Source organism: Dreissena polymorpha, chromosome 7 (genome assembly GCF_020536995.1).
Source record: "Dreissena polymorpha isolate Duluth1 chromosome 7, UMN_Dpol_1.0, whole genome shotgun sequence".
Lineage (NCBI taxonomy): Eukaryota > Metazoa > Mollusca > Bivalvia > Myida > Dreissenidae > Dreissena > Dreissena polymorpha.
In genome coordinates this window covers 9,752,405-9,764,495 of record NC_068361.1, presented here as the reverse complement: position 1 = coordinate 9,764,495, position 12,091 = coordinate 9,752,405, and the positions used below count along the sequence as shown (strand labels likewise).

General features: G+C 33.6%; 1 protein-coding gene across 1 annotated transcript; it reads right to left on the bottom strand.

The window, feature by feature from the left end:
* Nucleotides 1-4,511: 4,511 nt before the first annotated feature.
* On the bottom strand, nucleotides 4,512-11,195 carry LOC127837892 (uncharacterized). The gene is made up of 4 exons (XM_052365340.1): nucleotides 11,028-11,195; nucleotides 7,464-7,585; nucleotides 6,273-6,398; nucleotides 4,512-4,658 (listed from the first exon to the last, which is right to left on the bottom strand). The coding sequence occupies exons 1-4, from the start codon at nucleotides 11,140-11,142 to the stop codon at nucleotides 4,536-4,538; spliced, it is 486 nt and encodes a 161-aa protein (XP_052221300.1). The 5' UTR covers nucleotides 11,143-11,195; the 3' UTR covers nucleotides 4,512-4,535.
* Nucleotides 11,196-12,091: the final 896 nt, after the last annotated feature.

Here is a 12,091-nt window from a genome sequence, read left to right as displayed (position 1 = left end):
ACAGATAGGGAGACGAACAGGAGCGACATATAGAAGCATACTGACATAGGAACGTACAGACGTAGAGTATCACTATCATCACCCAATTCCATTTGTTTCTGACAGGTTAAGCTATAGATGTATAAGCTATGCCATTTATTTCAACAAATATACATCTGAATAGGGTTTATTTATTTTCGTGTATCTGGTAGGTTGAAGCGGGTACTAGCAATTGTAAATGTTCATATCATTTCGTGAATGGATATAAATGCCGCTAGCGTTATCACGACAACGTGGTATAGGAGATATAAATCCTATATATAACCACAGTATATTGACACTTGACTCATAAATAAGTTTCACTTCTGTGAAATACTTTATAGGTCGATTACGGGTTTCACGTGGATAATAAATGGGATTCAATGTCCAATAAAGCTTAACCGAGCAGATAACGCAGGTTTCAAACGTATTCACACTAATTGAAACTGCGTAAATGCACGACCAGACAACGTAACTTGTTTGCAATGATGATATAACTTAACAAATAACCAATAGTATAAGTTCTTTCACAGTATGCGGGATGGTCCGTTTGCAAAATGTATATGGGTTATCATGATTTGTATCCAGTTATAATAACTCAGTTCATAAAAAAACTCATCGTATGTATATATGATGTGGTACTTTTTGGATATCAACTCATTCAATTCTTTTCGCAACCTACATCATAGAAATGCTGCTGTCACTTTCTGGAGTATTTCCACTACACGCATATGATTTGGCGAGCACATTAAATATTTCTTGAGTATAAAGTAATTTATTCAACGGCTTGAAACTAATACTAATGTTATGCCCGTAACTTTACGTTACGATTAAAGACGAAGTATTGTAACTATAACACGGAAGGCCCTACCATCCAACTGAACATCGGCTCATTACACAATTACGGACTAATTTATGCCATCTCTTGGATGCATACACATTAAAAGACATTGTTTTTTTATTGAACTAGCCACGGTAAACAGGCTGACGTTAAAAAGATACGCGTGAACATCTCTAGCCAGCGATGGAAGCAAAATCGAAAGGCTTGCCGAACTACACGCCATCAATGACTCATAAAGTACATACATATAAATATTATAAAAAAATATAAAACAATGACGTATCATGCTCCTATGTTATTAAAACAGGTTAGGAAAAGCAGATTGTTGATTCTGTCAAGTAATAATCGATATGTAATTGTTACACGCCGGAAATACAATAATGACGTTAACTTTTTTCTTTTAAAAGATGTCAAATCTAAGCATTCATTCGCCACCTGATGTTTCGATGCTTTTCCTGGAAGCTACAGAAACCAGCAATTGCCATAATCTATTACCAGGATGCAGAATCAACGGTGTTTCCCGGGGTTTACTCACGGGCTGGGCAGAATGTAAACACACCGGTCAGAACTTTATTTTTGAAAATATCTCAAGTTATTGAAATACATTACACAAATCTTTAGTGGATAAAAGACAGTGTGTTTTTTGCAGTTTGTGCCGATATCTTTAGGCATCAGAATAAATCTTTGAATGCGTCTGAAATCGTTGACAAAATTTCACGTTGCATGAAGCATAACCGTGTACAATGAATGCATTCGATAAAAAACATTTAAACAAGAACACAGGCTTCTTAAATAAAGTAATTTTGATGTATTTAACATTGCCATAAGCAGCATAAAATTCTGTCTTGTATGCACTAGGTGTAATTCTTAAGAAAATAATTTTAAAAAGTTATTTGAAATAAAGCACCACTTACCGTCGTGTATACAAAGTCACGTGATCCTGCACCCTGATTGCGTAGCATAAGAATTTCAAGTTGAGAACTTTAGTGAATGTTGGTAAAGTTTTCTTACTACTGAATGAACAACATGACCATCCTGAAATCTTTTTAATATTGACGAAAAGATGCATTAATTCTTAACACATTTTCGCAGATTATTCACTGAAAACATTTGACGATTCTGTACATAATATCACATTGATTCCCAAATATAATTAGCAGATTGTTATGTCACGTGTGACAACAGTTCACATTCTTTATTATGCGTTCTCATTCAAACGGCGAATCGATTGTTTCGCTCTTTTTCTGGTTCAAAAGAAAACATTCCATTATATGTTTATTTATGTGTACACGTAAAATGATTCCATAAACAGCTGTCTGCAAAGATCGGGTATGTTACATGTTACGTTTTTTTTTATAAAATTATTATTTGTTGGCTGCATATAGTCATTTAAAAATTCAGTTCAAAGCAGAAAAATATTCATGTGAGCCACAAACAACATGATGCAGGAAGAACAAACGAGTTGGTCGCATACTGTTTCTGTCTACTATGAGACATTGTTCTTTACCAATGTTGCTTAACAATAACTCATGCTTTTCCTTAACGTTTGATATCGCTCGTTTAAATAGTGAAACCACTTGCAGCCATAAATTTTCTCCTTATAGTTCGTTGGATAACACATGAATTGTACAGTTCGTTCATCTTAAATAGCGTATTGTATGGTTTGTATAATGTGGTTGAAACTCTTAGATATCAACTCATATAAATGCATTAAACCACTTACTCATAGAAACGCCCTTAATAAGCATGTTCCTTGTCGATCGCCTTAAATGTTACTCATTTTACTCATTTCCGTTTGTTAATCTTGATAAAATTAATACTGGATAAGATGGCCTGTGTATGTATTTCAATATTAATTTATTACAGTTCGTAATATTTTAATAATACTTGCATTGTTAAGTGTTGCTTATTTCTCAAATGTATGTATGTATATATGAATGTGTAAGTATACACCTATTGATATTATTGAAATTAATGTGGCATTTGAAAAATAAACGGACACCCGAATATTAATTCTTAACTTATATGTTTGAAATCTGTATCCTTATTCAAGGTCGTTGAAAAATACTTATTTGATTTTGTTAATTTCCGTCAAGTTAAAATAAGGAATAGTGTTAAAACTCTCACATGCTTTGGAAAGATACAGAGCGGAAATCTAATCTGCATAAACTCAAGACCCAACCATCCGAAAACCTATTAATTCGCAAACAAACTACTTGCGATCATTTGAGGAGGTACAAAATAATAGATAAATGTTTGTTTGAGTAACCATGTTAATAAGGCTGATGTTTAAAACAAATGCTAGACACTATTTAGCCAGTCTTCGCATCAACATCGGAAGGCATATAGAATTATACACCATCAATTACTCATCAAGTACATATTACTCTACGAATGAAGACAAACCAATCAATATGTTCTGCTATTAAGTTATTGATAAAGGTAAAGAAACTACATTTATTCGATATACTTTTGTTACAAGAAGGATATGTAATATATGAATAAAAACGCTGCCTTATCTCTTGGAATACTTGTCACAACCCCCACTTACCAACTTAGTTGTCTATATTGTTCTGGCTATAACTATAATCAATTACGTCGCATAGGAATGTAAAGCTGGAGACGTTGTCAACGTTCGTTGTATTCTGCTAACTGATTAAACAGCATGACCATCTTACAATCATTTTAACATTGACAAATAATAATTCTTAATGCATGTTTTGACTGTGTAAATAGTATTACTTCTCTCTTCCAATATTACTGGCAGGTTGTATGCAAATGAAGTGTTTATGTTTTTCCTGGTACAGATGTCGTTATTCCATTTGGTGTATTTTACGTGTACAAATGAAATAGTCCCCTACCGACAATAAATAGCTGCATGCAAAGATAAGTGAAGCTAAGTAAAGCTACTATCTCGAAACGTTTTTATGACATCATAATGGCCTTCATTGTCTTAGTATCTTGGTCAGTCACGTTTGAGTTTACTTATAGAAACGTCATTGAAGTTATACTTACGAAATAGTATGCTGACTCCAAACCACATTATTTTGAAGTTTGATATCGAATCATCTCAGTTTAAAAACAAACACACTGGCGAATCCCCTTATATTGTGTAGGCAGAAATGACATATGTCTCTTCAAATGATGGGCATTTTAACAGTTGAACGCCTCCTCATTTTTCATAATTTAGAATTAAAAAATTTGCATTTGTAATTTATTTGAAAACAATCCCTCCATTCTTTGATATTACGGTTATGTCAAACCCAATACCTCTTACTGGCCCCTACTTGTTATCTTCTGTAAAAATTCCGTACAAAATTGAACCATTTTGCACGCTTGCAAAGAACGAATTATGATCAGCCGATTAGGGCCTCGCAATGTATTATAAAATTATTTCACACGTTTACTTTGTACTATTTAAATGCGTTGTGGTTAGGTTTATGGCTTATCAGATATTCTTTAAAACTTATTCTGAAAAGTTTAACTTTAAAAATTGTATAATGGATTCTTGTTTCTAACACTTGGATTGCGCATGGCTCTCAACGCAATATATCAAAAAACATGTCAGAGGATTTAAAGTGATTCGACGTACAATGGCGTAAATAGACAAGAAGCAAAAAAGTGAAGGTCAGAATAAATAAAAGCAAATGCATATACTATATAATTTTATATATCATCAATGGAAAACAAGCGTCAATGGCCCATTGATCGTATTATCGTACGAGTCGTGACGAGTGCGAACGCAGATGTCGATTCTCGAGTGGCCCTTGTTTGTGAATGCACTTCCGGTGTCACGCACCTAAAATTAAATTTGTATAACTTAATGAGTATGTGTCTGTGAAAAGAGGCTAGCGAATTCGCGTAAAATGAATTCCCGGATTAGAATGTGCAGTCCGCAAAGGCTAATCAGAGGCGACCCGTTTTGCCTTAACTGGATCTGTACTAAGAATATACTTTTTAAAACGAAATTTATCATATAAGCGGAAAGTGTCGAACTGCACAGGCTTATCTGGAACGACACATTACAATGCATTTAGGCCCGATTTACAGAGCGCGACTCAAATTTATGTAAGACATAGCAAGAACATGGATCTGTATCTAAATTCAAATATATATATATATATATAAACATTATAAGGCACATAGTTTGTATCGTTTAATATTTAGCGTGTATTTTCTTCTCTATGTAAACTCTTCAAAGTATCCAATTGTGTTCGAATCGAATATATGACCTAATTCTTTTCTGATCAAGCTATTCGTCATCAATCGGACCAGTTTTTTATTTGTATATATATATTGTGTTTCGTATAAATAAACCTTTGGTTATTTTGAATTTATTTTAATTTATTAATTGATTAATTTATTTAAATATGTGTGTTTTCTTTAAGCTGTAGGGGCTCTTTGTACAGTCAATCAGTATTATTTGTTGTCTGCACAACATGGAGGGGCATATCGACGGAACGTTCCCCTTTAATTAAATATTATAAGTATCTAGTAATGATGTGATATTGGTATAAACGCTTAGAAAACATAAATGCAATATTGTTATTTAATTATTCAAAGCACGAGTTAAGTTTTGTAAAGATCAAAAACATGCATTTTTTAATGCGCGTTTACACAACGAGACAACTGTAATTAGGAACTGTTCAATAAAATGTTTAAAACATCATTTTATTCGTGCAAATATTGTGTTTACCGTGTTTACCGTGTATATTTCCCTTAAAAGCACATCCTAGCATTCCATATTTATCTCAAACCAAATTTGGTTCATTGTACTCAGAGGAACGATCCAATACCATCATTAATATTAATCCATTCTCAATAGCAAGGGGAGGGGGGTAAACATGTTGTTAAAAACCCCGGATCCGTGTCCCGACCATGACGTCATTAAAATGACAAAACTCCCTCAACTTGATGCAATGACAATACAAAGCGGTTATTGATTTGGGTATGTATCTGCAATGTTAGCATTTATGGCAATGTGTGACCAATATAAATAAAGAACGTCCCGCTATAATAAGAGCTATCTCGTCCAGTTTATATTTATAGAAGTTAAAAGAAAGTAAACAAGGTTTGAGATTTCTGAATAAAATCGAAAAACCTTTAATTGTCAGATATTTAAACAGTATACTGGCGTTTTTTAAACGATGTCTGTAGTTTTAATGTTGTCGAAATTGATTAATGTTCCACGCATTAAAAACATAGATGATTATGAAAGCTTGCTTTCATTAAATGTACAATCAAAAGCTAATGTGTACACAAAAAGCATGAGTCAGATTTGATTCACATAATTGGTTTACCTACATTCTAATAATTGTAAATTTTAATCGTTTGATAAATCACGTAGAATAACAATCTCCATTTATGTTATAAGGACAAAAATACATATATTGAAGTTTTTGAAGACGTTTACCCTGAAATCGATGAATCGATTGTACTTATGGTTCAGTTCTGGAATGCAGACGGGTGTGTCATAACGAATACCGGCGTGATTGTCCATAGCAACAGTAACCACGGAGGCCTTTCCTTCAAGGTAAGCCTGTATAAAAAAGTGTTGATATTGTCACAAATAGGTAAGCCTCAAAAACATAAAACTCCATGCAAATATCAAATGTAGAGATATTGCCGCCAATATAAGCCTTAATAACATCAAACTCCGTGCAGTTGTTACCTCCAAATACTGATTAACTATGCATAAACGTGTAAATTCCTTCCAGATTCGGAAGAATGTTCGGTTAGGAACATTTTCTTATTGTTGCAAATCAGTATTATAATGTTCACACATGAATTTGGTTGATAATGTTAACAGTAAAAAAATGTAAACAAGTATGTAGGGAAAATACAAATAATGTCTGAAATGAGCGTCATCACGTGGTTTGTAATGGCGGCAAGGATACAATAGAGCTTTGCTTGGAACCAGTAATCTCTCTGCGCGGAGGTTTAAAGAGCATGCGCAGATATTACGCAAATATCTATAAGAGAAGAATTAATTGTAAAAAATAGCCTGTCTAAATGTGGTTCTAGTGTCATAATAATATAAGCCAAAATAAAAAGTGGCATTGTACAAAAAGTGAACTATGAATAACATGCAAAAATATTTTCATACAAAGCTAAGTCTGAACAAGATTTGTGTTCTATTTTCGCACCAACCTTAACCTGGAATAAAGCAAATATATTGTCACACAAAGGACGCTTTAATAAGATTGTTTTAAAGTTTCGCGAACATGTTTATATCTGATTAATATAAAACTATCCCAATATAAATATGTTTCTTAATTCACCCTTTCATTATACGCAGCATCAACAACGCTTACCTATGTATATTTTTAATTCTGAAAATAAATTCGTTAATAGGTATACGGTATTCCAAACCTTTTAATAATGCATTTTGCGCAAGGACGACTGTTTTACTTGCTGCAAATTCTAATAGTCAGTGTTAAAAGCGCTAAGAGGAGTGGTTTGTATCCAAGCAAGATGTTATAAGGTATGCCCTAATGAATAAAAGCGTACAATCCGAAACAACCAAAACAATTAGAGTATTGTATATATGATCGCGCGATTTCAGTTTGCACGCAAAACAAAGTCCAAGACATAGTGCATGTACCTGAAGTGTTTGTAAGGGCGTGTCATGCATATCAACGTATCCTCCCTCCAGAGGACTAGGGTCCGGATAGTAGGCGGTGCCTGTGGCGTGGTAACGATGGGTACCCGTGCAGGCGATTGTGTCTGGGAGTGAAGTTAAAAGTGAAATTGAAACGAATCACAAATTAAATCAAGAAATGTATTAAAGGGACCGTCAACCACGATTCACGAACAAAGAAAAGTTCTAAAATACCGTATTTTTTCGATTATTTGTTTATATTGATTAAAAAATCACGACTGGTATATTACATTACTTGAAAAAAGTTGTTACGTTTTCATATTTTCATATATTCGGTGATACAATTTTACTGGGTATGTGTACCAGGTAACTAACAGTTAACTATAAATAACACAAGTAGATTGATCGTCATCGTCACGTGGTAAACCCAGGAATGCAAATTGTGCATGCGTAGTGAATTGAATATATTTTATATATAAAACGACCAATCTACTTGCGTTATTTAAAGTGTGTTTATTGTTATGTAACCAATTTTCGCGATATACGTTTGATTTCACATCGCAAAAATTTATTACCGAATATACTGAAAAAATGAACTTTTTTCAAGTAATGTAATATACCAGTCGTGATATTTTAATCAATATAAACTAATAATTGTAAAAAATACGGTATTTTAGAACTTTTTTTTTCGTCATTCGTGGTTAACGGTCCCTTAAAGACAGACACAGGGCGTCGAAATAAATATAAAGGAAATGTTTGTAACATTTATTGGCAGACATTAAACCAATTCCGTAAGTTTCCACTATTTGAAATGTGAAAATTTGAGCCCTTACATTTTTGTATCATTGGTTCTAGTTGGAGACTTTTCTAACGCAGCATGCTTGCATGAATTATTGTTTCGTGAGATCGCACAGAATGTAGTTTAATGATCTTATACACTTTTAAATCAAAATCGCTACTCATAAATTAAATATTTTATTTTGATCTGTTGCGTTAGGAAAGTCTTTAATTATGTGACTTCATACATTTTTATCAAACTTTTCCATACACTAGCAAGTTAGCCACAAGCCATTACAAAAAAATAACGTTAATCTATTTGGTTCGATGTTGGTCGTTACTTTCTTAATGAATGAATAAACAAATAAGTAAGAGAGTGAATACAACAACGAACGAATGAATGAATGCATTTATAAATCAATTAATCAATTAATTAACGACTGATTTAATCAATTAACTAATGTATTTTGGAACACGTTACCCACTGTTATTAACAACAAATTGTGTACGCTTTTAAGTGGCAGATCTTTTATGTGTGATATTAACGTTCTGAATAAAAATAGAGCATGTACATGTCATTTTCAAGTTTCTTTACAACTTGTGATACTATTTTGGAATATGTTGATAATAGAAATGCATGTAACGCAGTTTTTGATTGGTTAAGTTGTTTGCTTAAAATGTATGTTTTTCCATCATGTACATGTACAAATGCATTTGCGAACCAGAAATGACATGGACAATAAAAAGCTGCGAGACAACTAGCTCAAGGCGTTGCGAGTTGGACAAAGTTCAAACAATAGCAAAATGATGTCATATTTACTGTTCAAACAATAATCTAGTTGCAAGTCTTGCAATCTGTACTTTTAAGATATATGCCTGATAACTAAAAATAGTAAGCGGCGGCCCACATGTGACCCACACGCAGCCCACAGGGAATTATAGATGAACTCTATTAGGGTCCCAAATGCAGGACACTTATAAGATCATCATGGGTCCCAAATGATTGGTCAATATGGGTTGACAAGATCTTATGAGAATGGGCCCATATAAATTTCTTGTTGGCTTGTAGGTATGACTTAGATAAACTTCTTCAAGACAATTAATGGAGATCGTTTGATAGTTAAACAAATGCTTGTAAAATCATGTTATTCGTGCCTCATAAACTGTATGAAAAGCAATTAAGCAATATGCTCTTCGCATTAAATATTTGTGTGCACGCATACATTAATTTAGTGAATGCCATGTTTTTTGTTTTCCTAAAATGTCTTGATGCCCGTTGCTCAATGAGGCTTCATCTAAAAAAAAGTGTCAATTATGGTTGTATATATTTTTCATCTATCCGCATAATTTTTTTTACGGAAAATACATATACTGTTAAATTAAGCACACTGTGATAAGAATTTCGCACATGGTTTACAACTACAAAATGGCAAAATCTTGTGCTTCGAAGTAGCCACCAATATTCGTCAAACAGTACTACAAATTCATTATAAGGTAATCGGAGCTCCAAATATCAAGCACAGACTGAAGAGTATATTTATATCTGCGATTGTTAAAGTCAGTGACTTACGAGAATGTCATTTTAAGAGGAAATTTCAAGTTATGTTATCAGCAATATAATTAAGACAATAATAATACGTTGCAGTTTAATATAAAAAGCAAACATTTTCAAAGCACGGGGGGATATTGATGGCGAATCTTTAATTTTACGACTTTACACGGTTATTATATTCCAAACTCCACTTGGGCTTCAATATGGCAGTGCGTGGAATATTTTAAATCATTGCTACTACTAGATCGGTTTATTTACCGTTTTATGAAGAGCGCAACCATTCTATCAACAGACGTGATAACAAAATAGTGACAAGACGAGGTTTCATTTAAGTGATAGCAGTTAATTACGACAAAGGTTTTGGTTTCCATTTTAAAACTGTGCTATATTCTATTCAGGACATCACTTATGTCATTTAAGGCATGATCATACGGTCAAAATCCTGACGAACGAAGCGAGATAAGCAACGGAATTAGAAAGCTCTGAGATAACTGCAATGGGTCGAACAGGCAGCTGGTACAGTTACATGATCATTTTTACTATGTAAACAGTTATGCCAGTCTAATACCTTACCTGTAGAAATCAGAACTCACACCTACGTCCATTAGTCCTCGATAGTCATAATATTTATTCACAACTGTCCTGATTCTTATCGTTATTTAACAGAACTTAACTTTAAATAATATGAAAAGTAAGAAAAATCGCATGGCATGAATTGCATCAATATCAAAATCGCAATTCTCATTTTAATGAAGAAATACGTGTTATCCCGGTATATAACATGTTGACAAATCGATATGTCTCTTTCTGTGTGTGTATGTCAGAGTTTTTTTAAAGGTCATCGCTGAGTCTTCACGACTACCTTATATGCTGACCTGCATATGTCTTTTCCTTCTGTTAAAAATAGTATATACTCCACAATGAACATAAATACAAGTTCTTCACAGATTCTTCTTCAGGCGTCTAGAAGGAAAAACTGATCTTAAACCTTAAATGTTCTTAAAATACTTAAGAGATATGTTACGTCAACAAAGCGTCTGATTATTTACCTACAAACGTAAAGTAAACATGCAAGGAAGCCTTTTTTTATTTAATATTTTGAGCAAAGATCGCGTTTACAATTAGTTAAAGAGTCTACTTACAAGTTTAACATTTTATTAAGAACATAACTCATCGTTTGCATATCCAAAATACAAAAATGTTCTCACGCAAATTATAAAAACAAGTACACGGCCTACCTGACTCCACCCCTTGCAGAATGGCAAGAGAGACCAGGTAGGCAACCAGAAGTATCTTCATTGTCATTGTATCTACATGTAAACCTGCAGTGGCCGCAAACACGGTTTTATACATTCCGGCCACAGTCGTCACGCACCGGTCATTTGGAGACACTGATAAGGAGCGTTTGAATGTCAAAACAGTCCGTACAGCAGATCTCTACTATTACAAATTCGGATCTTCAAACATTGTCCAGAGATTGAGCAAACACAGTCATGAACCATGATCCTGCTCTCAAACTTGTTCACATGTGATATGCACATGGTATATAACAGGACTTTTTCACATGTGATATGCATGTGGTAAAACACAGGACTTTTTTCACATGTGATATGCACGTGGTAAAACACAGGACTTTTTTTCACAACTGATATGCACGTGATAAACACAGGACCGGTGATAGTCAACAATATGTAAGTCAATTAGACACGGACGGCAAGACAGTTCTAAATATCATAAAACTTATTTTTGATATGCCCTTCCCTAGATAGGTTTACTTCAATGAATACACAACGTGATGATTGTGGGATTTGTGTGGAAAAAACGTCATCGAGTTCAACAAGAAATGCATGCTGACTTGTAAACGGTTTCAGACATTGCAGTGAATTTTTTTAGTACCGATATACGTTATGTATCTCTTTGACACGCATTTACCGTTCATATGGACGATTTTTTTTAAAGTTCGACGATTTAAAATGTTGATATTGAAGAAATTAACCTGCTTTTCTGACTACATTCGGAAATGATTTGGAGATAGAGTCCTCGAACATCTATTTACATAATCATTTATTACGTTACTTCGAAAACTTCTCGTGTATTTTTATCACATCCAATAGGAAGCTTTATCCATCACCATACGTACTATCTGTATCGCCATTAATTCATCTGAAATAGAATTTACCGTTATTTACTATTTACAAGCGACAACATTCGCGTCTCAGATTATGCAAATATATCTTATAAATCATATCCAATTGATGTCACTGTTACTGTAAGCACGTTAAATCACACAGACATGCGCACA

Coding starts and splice junctions, on each gene's coding strand:
- LOC127837892 (XM_052365340.1), bottom strand. CDS start 11,142: ATGTATAAAACCGTGTTTGCGGCCACTGCAGGTTTACATGTAGATACA. Junction 7,586..11,027: donor TCTGCAAGGGGTGGAGTCAG/GTAGGCCGTGTA, acceptor CTTCACTCCCAG/ACACAATCGCCTGCACGGGT. Junction 6,399..7,463: donor CGCCCTTACAAACACTTCAG/GTACATGCACTA, acceptor TTTTTTATACAG/GCTTACCTTGAAGGAAAGGC.